Genomic DNA, 8,810 nt, shown 5'->3' on the forward strand with positions numbered 1-8,810 from the left:
AAGGAGGATATTACTTATTCTTTTATTCAAAAAAAGGATTCCAAAAAATTAGTTTATGATTACTGGAAACGTAGGAAAAATTGTTAAAAATAAGAAAATTAGCAGAAGTTTTCCGATTTCTGTAAATTAATACAATAATAAAAAGAAATCGCATTAATTATTTATCCGGTCCTTGTAGTAAACATCTTACAGTAAATTACTACTGTAAGGTGTCCTTTAATCGATCCCTAAAATGAGCACGATTAATAAGAGTCGATAAGGAGCTGCATAATTAGCTCCGAAAAGATTTTCTGAAAGAACAATTTCTATTTAATTTGAAAATTTATCGCTTATCATTATAAATATTTATTTTTTTAAATACTTCCAACTTTAGTTATTTAAAATTAGTGTATTTATTATAATAGTGTGTTTACTTAATTTTTTCTGCTTTTTTAAGCAAAACGAATAACCGTTAATTTTTGAAAACTATACGTTTATATTACGAGTTCTCTTTTAGGTAGATTTCACAAGAAAGCTACCTATTGCAATGCGTACCGTGATTTGACTTTCGGAAAATTTCGACATATCTTCGCGTTTCACATCCCTCAAACCTCAAAACCACAGTCAGCTCAAAAGTTTATATATATATATACATTTTACTTTCTTGTGGACACGATAACTGCCGTAATTTTGTGCCTATCACTTTCAAATTTTTCCCTAAAAACAACTCGATCCAAAATCTCGATAGAGTTCGTTAACGGCAAAAATTAGACCATCAGAATTGAAATGGAGTGGCTTTTTCGAAAAAAAAAACAAAATATCGATATAACTTTCTTATTAAGTAAAATATAGAATTCGTTTAAAGTTCCTACGATTTTTTGGATAAGGACTTAAAACGTTTTTCAGTAACGTTTTTTGATATCACCAATCACGGACCCATGGGGTGGAAAAAATGGGGGTTTGAAGACAAAAAAAATCATACCTTCTTATTAGGCGCAGTATAGTATAAAATCGGTTTAAAGTCAGTGTCGAGTCGGTTTAAAGTAGTGGTTAGTCCTCCAAACATTATCTAAAACTTTTGTTTGAAACAATTTTTGATATAACCAACCTTTACGGCAAAGGATGACCAAATGATTGTTGAAATTGTAAGATGGGGCTTGTCGTATTCTAAACATGTGAAACGTTTTTCACATGCAACCATTATCGTATTGAATAAATTTGAAGGTTTTTTTTAAATTTAAGGTGGACATTTTTTTTATCTCTTCCTTAGCACCGGTGAAATCTTTTTTTCAACTTTTTTTAAATTTAATTACATCGATCTATTAATAACTATTAACCTCTGATTGTAAAAAAAAGTTTTACTACCGATAATAATTCAACACAACAATAATAAAAACAAACTATTAAAAAAATCATAAGTTATTAATTAAATAAAATTTGATGTACATTTCGTTTAAAAAAAAAAGAAAAGGAAATGAAGTCGGATTCGAACCTATTAAGAGCCATTCCTTTGTAAGAGCCATTAATGTTTCATTAATTATATTTTTATTTGGCTATAACTGTGGAACCGATGAAAATAAGTACCGCTTATGATATATCGTTGAAAAGCTTTCGATGACAGTTATTAAGAAAAACTCCAAAATCCAAATGTTTTGGATTTTGGGCTTTTTTGGACATTTCGGTCAAGTCGATTGCAATAAAAAGGGGAGGTGCACAATTCCTGAAACCAAAATTTCAACATTCTAGGCCTTATAGTTATTGAATTTTGCGAGATACATACGCACATACGTACGTACAGACGTCACGCCAAAAATAGTCAAAATGAATTCAGGGATGGTCAAGTGGAAATTTCCGTTGAAATCTGAAAACCGAAATTTTTCGCGATCGCAATACTTCCTTTATTTCGTACAAGGATGTAAAAATCGAGATTTATAAATAAAAATTAATTATTTTAATCGGTCTCAAATTATTTTTATCGGTAACTAGTCCCTGCTGTAACAATGTTGAATTCACTGCTGTAACAATTCGGGATTTCGCAGATCTTGAAGAGTAACAGGCCAATCCACCGGGTCGGTCTAGTGGTTAACTAGTCATCGAAAATCAGCTGATTTCGAAGTTCCAAGAGTTCTAAGGTTCAAATCCTAGCAAAGGCAAGAATAACATTTTTACGGATTTGAATAATGGATAGTGGATACCAGTGTTCTTTGGTGGTTGGGATTCAATTAACCGCACTTCTCAGAAATGGTCGACCTGAGACTGTGTAAGACTACACTTCATTTATATTCATACATATCATCCTCTGAAGTAATACCTTGTGGTAGTTCCGGACGCAACAAAAAAAAAAATAATAACCCAGAAGTAAAAGGTTGCATATATATATGTATATCATAAAATATATATATATATATTTGTTGTATATATTGTAATGTCGACATATTGCAAAATAGAATTATAAAACAGTGTTCCGGTCAAAAGTAATACAAAATATTATTATTTTTGCTATTTAAAAATTAAAGAGATAAACATTTCATTTAATCGAACGTAATAATATTAAAAATGCTTATCTTATAAAAAAAAAAAAATTATAAAAAAATATGAATACACTTGTACGCTTATAATAAATTATAATATGAAAACAAGTTTAAATTTAATATTACATTATATTATAGTATAATACGAATAGGATAGGGCAGCTTACACTTTAATATCAATACATCACTTTATATTTTGAAAATAATTTTGTGATATTTAATAATTAAAGGTGCGATGTTTAATATAAACGAGGTCATGGTTTTAAATGGACTTTTATTCAAAATCAGTAAAAGATCTTTAATAATTAAAAATTAATTATTGTTTTTATTTTTACGTAAAATATCTATTTTTCAAACCGAATGAATTATCCAATTTTAAGGGGTTGTAAATGGGTAAAACCCCCCCGAATTAATAAATAGTTTATTTCATTTTATTTTTAGACAATCAAATGTTTTAGGTAGATTTCATAAGAAATCTCTTTTCCATTTTTACCTTCTTCCCTTTTACCTTTTCCGATTTTTCCCTTTCTCACTTCTTCCCCGCGCGTAAATCAGTGCAGTAGTTTTTTAGGCTATAGCGGACTCGCATATCGGAATCATTAAAATGGAATCGTAAATTATTATAAATATCTCTTTATAAATAGTAGGTATATAAAAACACGCGCGTATTCGAATGCAGCGTTGTGTAAAAATTTCGAAGAAATCGGCGAAGAACTTTCTGAGATTTAAGATTTTGAACAAACGAACATTTACATTTTTATTTATCTACCTATATATATTTCACTTTCTTGTGGATACGATAACTGCCGTAATTTTCCGCCAATCACTTTCAAATCGATACGTAAAACATAAAGACCTAAAATCTCGGTAGATTTCGTTAAAGGGTAAAATCAGACTGTGGCGTGGCATTTTCGAAAAAACAAAATATCGCTATAACTTTCTTATTAAGTAAAATATCGAATTAGTTTAAAGTTTCTGCTATTCTTTGGATAAGGGCCTAAAACTTATATCGGTAATGTTTTTTGATATCACCAACCGTTGGCCCAGGGGAGGAAAAAATTGGGTTTTGAAGACAAAAATACCTTCCTTAATAGGAACATTATCGAATCGATTTAAAGTCAGTATCGAGTCGGTTTAAAAAGGTCGTTAGTTCTCTAACATTACCTAAAACCTTTGTCTGAAACAATTTTTTGATATGACTAACCCTTTCGGCAAGGGGTGACCAAAATATTGCTGAAATTGTAAGATGGGGCTTGTCGCATGCTAAACATGTGATACTTTTATCGCATGTAACCGTTGTCGTATGGAGTAAATTTGAAGTTTCTCTTAATTTTAAGATGGAAATCTTTTTTTCCCGTACTTAGCACCGGTGAAATCTAAATCCGCCTTCCGGCGTGCCGAAAGGGATTTTTTTATTCGCTATTTGATATTTTGTAATTTGTTAAGTTCTTATTATATATAATTAAATAATCGAAAAAAAAAAATACTAATTTTATTATTTACTATTAGAAATCTTTTCGTTTCTTTTTGCGATAAGATTACCTATTTTGAATATCAGTATATAACGTATTACGTAAGTAAACCTTAAATGAAAAAATATCTATATCTATACACATTTCCATTGCATTCTTACGATTAAAGTTCAAGAAATATTTAACGCTAGATTGTCGGTTGTACACATATATAAGCTTATTCTCTTCAAGCTAATTACATTTCATTATGTCCGTTTGATAATAACATAATAACATTATAAAAGTTACGATACGTCACGGGTAGAAATTCATTGTTTTCCCATCTTCCTTGTGTATTCAGTGGTAATAATTTTATTATTCTATTAATAGTATTATTATTTTTATTTACGATCGTCGGAATGTACGAAATTAATTTAGAAACATATGAGATTATTGTTGCCGTTGTTGTTCTTCTTGTTCATAGTCATTTAATATTTTATGTCTTTTGCCGCATAGTAAAACAATAAAGGTATTGCATTCGTAAAATAGAACCTCTTCGTTTCTCACGGTATTTGTTTTGGATTATAATTATATTTGCATATATATCAGCATTACGTATCTATTTTCGTTTTATACTTAGAATTTTTTACACGCGTTCGATAATTTCGGAGCGTAGAAAATGTACGGTTTAAAATATTATTAAATTAAGGTCGATTTATTATTTTATCTCTTTATTGTTAAATATTAAGTCTGTCGTATTAATTTTTTCTGATAGTTTTTTGTGTTTTTTTCAGAGGAGGGTGGAGCATTGGGATGAGGGAGTCGGCTGATGACAGCTCAGGGTGAGTGGGTGGCCGCAATGTGGCTAGCACTGTGGGGAGTGCTGGTGGTGGCTGCCGCGGAGCACGTGCGCGACCTGGAGATATCGGAAGGCGCACCTGTCGGCACGCGTGTGGGTTTCATCGGCGACGGCAGCGGCGGTGACAGCGGTCCGCCTTATCTGATAGTGCCGGTACCGGGTAGTGCTGTAGATAACGAGCTTATTATAGAACAGACGACCGGTGAAATACGTACCCGAGTACCGTTGGACCGTGAAACACGCGCATCGTATTCGCTCGTCGCCATCCCCACCAGCGGCGAAAACATTCGTGTGATTGTGAGAGTACTGGACGAGAACGACAACGCTCCGACCTTTCCCAGTCCCGTCATGAACATAGAGTTCCCTGAAAATACGCCGCGCGATGTGAAAAGAACTTTAAACCCGGCCAGAGACCTCGATTTAGGTGTCCACAATACGCAAAGGTACAACATAGTTTCGGGTAACGTCAACAACGCTTTTAGACTCTCCTCGCATCGCGAGCGCGACGGGGTGCTCTATCTGGACTTACAGATCAATGGATTTCTCGATCGTGAAACGATCGCCGCTTACAGCCTCGTTATAGAAGCGTTGGACGGGGGAAGTCCGCCGTTACGAGGCTGTATGACCGTTAATATTACCATTCAAGATGTGAACGATAATCAACCGATATTCAATCAAAGTCGATATTTCGCTACCGTTCCCGAAAACACGACGGTCGGGACCAGCGTTCTGCAAGTGTTCGCGACCGATACCGACGCGGGTGAAAACGGGCAGATAGAATATTCGATTAACAGAAGGCAGAGCGACAGAGACGGTATGTTTCGTATAGATGCTAGCACGGGTTTGATAGCCGTCAATAAACCTCTCGATTTTGAGACTAAAGAAGTGCACGAATTGGTCGTAGTAGCTAAGGACCGCGGGGCTCAGCCTCTCGAGACTACTGCGTTCGTCAGTATTCGCGTAACGGACGTAAACGATAATCAGCCTACCATTAATGTGATTTTTCTCAGCGACGATGCGACGCCTAAGATATCGGAGACCGCCCAACCCGGTGAATTTGTGGCTAGAATTTCGGTTAACGACCCCGATTCCAAAACCGAATACTCGAACGTTAACGTTACGCTCGAGGGCGGTGAAGGTCATTTCGGACTCGCGACTCAAGATAATATCATCTATTTGGTTATCGTGAGCCTACCGATAGATCGAGAAGCCAGGCCCAACTACACTTTAAGTGTGATCGCAACGGATCAAGGGACGCCGCCGTTACACGCATCACGAACGTTCCATCTGAGAGTGACTGATGTTAACGATAACGCCCCGGAATTCTCAAGTCCTGTTTATTACGCGAACGTGTTGGAAGTAGCAGATCCTGGTACGTCGGTGTTCCAAGTGACAGCGGTAGACAGAGATGAAGGACCCAATTCGGAACTGACTTATTCCATACGCGAGACGTCGGATTCGCATTCCGGTTGGTTTCAAATAGATCCTCGGTCGGGGCTGATTACGACCAAAGCGCATATCGACTGTGAAACCGATCCTGTACCTCAGTTGAGTGTCATCGCGACGGACAGCGGAACTCCACCGCTTTCTTCTACAGCCACCGTACTAGTCACCATTCACGACGTGAACGATAACGAACCTATCTTCGATCAGAGTTTCTACAACGTCACCATTGCGGAGAACGAGCCGAAAGGACGCTGCATTCTTAAGGTAGGTTAAATTTATTCGATAAACTTTCTTTTACGATAAAATAATCCTCATAATGTTTTCGAATAGAAACGATCGATAAAATCGGTTGCGTAGTCGATGGTAACGAGTAAATAAAATATATTATATCACTTATTATGTTTTTTTTGTTTTATTTTATTTTATTTTACGAACGCATGTTTTGTTGTACGTAGTAACTATTAGAAAGTACGATCTTATCTGAGCAATGAGTTGTTAAATAACCCGACTTTTTAATTTAAACACGCTTTGTTTCTTTATAACGAAATATACGAGTAAAAATTGTACGAATCGCCGGTTTTAATTATTAAACGTTTTTAATCGATCTTATCGCAAACTTATTTTTAATTCTCACAGTAATCTTTCCTGTTAATATTGTTTAAAAAAATAAAAATAAAACGTTTTATTTAAGGGAAAACTTTCCACGGTCTCGTAACTTTTCACTTTGTTTATAGTAAATTTAGCTTTAGTTTTTTTATTAACTTTCGTTCACTATCGTATTTTCCCATTCTATCCTTATTTTGTCGTCGTAAATCTTTTTTCTTTCTTTATCTAATTGCGATTACATTATTTGATTATTTACCCCTTCTATTGCTGATGTTTTTATTAAATATCTGTATAAATATTTTTTATACTGATTTGCAATTATAACGGTATATATTTGTTGTTTTCATTTTCAATGCGCTTATTACCCATTACGGAACGGAAACGATATATGCGTTTGGGGTAACAGGTTGTGTATATGTCTGTTAACGTTTTCCTTAAAAACTACTGGACCGATTTCGATGCGGTTTATGCGGTTTACATAAGTGGCACTTCAGAACAGGTTCGTAGATTAGTTTTACGGTTATAGGTTACCAGGGGGCGCTGCAGTGGATGTGTTTCTCTGAAACGGTCGGGCCGATTTTGATGCGGTTTTTAGCATTACATTGGTATCATCTCGTCGCATTACGTAAGAATCACCTCAGAGCAGGTTGTTAGATTAGTTTTACGGTTTTAAGCCGCCAGGAAGCGTAGATATGTCTCTTCAAAACGGTGTTCTAAAAATTTTTAATAATATAACTTGTTCTTTGTTCAAAGTAGAATAAGATTTATTTTTTAATAAATATCTATATTTTCACCGGCGATCGTATTTTATCTATTACTTAAGCATATAAAATCGATATTTTGTTCTGCTTTAAGCGACCTCACCGTTGCTGTACGTTGATAAAATCGTCTTAATTAAAGAAAAAAGAAATCTTCATAAATTTTCTTGTTTCTGGAACTTTCTGATCTTGGATCGATGCTTAGTTTTCGAAAGAAAACTAATTTTTTAATTTTATTTTGAACGATAATATGTTACTTTATTATTTTTACAGAAAAAAAACCCCTCAGTTCTTTAAATTAAGTTTTGGAGAGCCGTAACTTTATAGATACAGCATATAAAAAAAAGTGAGTCGATTTTGGTCGTGTTTAAAGTAAAGGTTAATAGTTTTTTGCACGACATGTTTAGGGAGTCATGCACGTATATATAAAGTCTCTCTCTCTCTCTCTCCTTATAGTTTTTTCTTTTTAATTTCCTATCTCGTTAGTTACAACACACCGTATATCAAAAGTTTAAAAGAAGGAAACGGAGAAAATTAGTGGCGCGTGAAATTGTTCTGGATAAAACATAAACATTAAACGAAAAAATAAAAGCGAAATAGTAATAAAGATGAAGTTTAGTGAATCGAACGTCGGAATGAATCGACAACGGTAAATTTTGTAAAAGAATCGAAAAGAACGATCTTTCGTTTATTTGTGGAGAAGTCGTTCGAAGTGAGGTTTCACGAGATAAAGTCGGTGCGTTCAATTACAAGGAAAAAGCTATTAACGGCAGCAGTTCGGCCTACCGGTAACCAGTCTGCCGGTACAGGACCTCACTATCTTCTAATTGTGATCTAACCGAGTCGCAATTAATATTATTACATACGGCCGATAAGAAAAATACTTCATTTAGATAGACTTAACTAGTAATGGGTCCATCGCTACCCTTAGCATTTTATCTTTGTAAAATGAATTAAATCGCGCCAGTTTCGTGTTTTAAGATAAATTTACAACTAAACATTGATGTAATTATTTTTCGCTATACATTCATATATATATATATATATAAGAGAACTAAAGAGACTAGGTGATGTCTGATTTTCAGTTATGATAATAATGTAATTATAGTTTTGTATTACAATATTACTGATTACTTTTATTTTAAATTATTATAAAGAAACTATATATTGTATTGTGATA

General features: G+C 34.1%; 1 protein-coding gene across 1 annotated transcript in view; it reads left to right on the forward strand.

Moving 5' to 3' along the window:
• LOC142326540 (protein dachsous-like) overlaps positions 1–6,539 on the forward strand; it is a 101,148-nt gene extending 94,609 nt beyond the window's left edge. The window contains exon 2 of the mRNA XM_075369117.1: positions 4,756–6,539. Within this exon, the coding sequence (XP_075225232.1) occupies positions 4,791–6,539 (1,749 nt within the window). The 5' untranslated portion in view covers positions 4,756–4,790. The remainder of the gene's footprint in view (positions 1–4,755) is intronic.
• Positions 6,540–8,810: the final 2,271 nt, after the last annotated feature.

The sequence above is a fragment of the Lycorma delicatula genome, chromosome 6 (assembly GCF_047948215.1).
Source record: "Lycorma delicatula isolate Av1 chromosome 6, ASM4794821v1, whole genome shotgun sequence".
NCBI classification, from domain to species: Eukaryota; Metazoa; Arthropoda; class Insecta; order Hemiptera; family Fulgoridae; genus Lycorma; species Lycorma delicatula.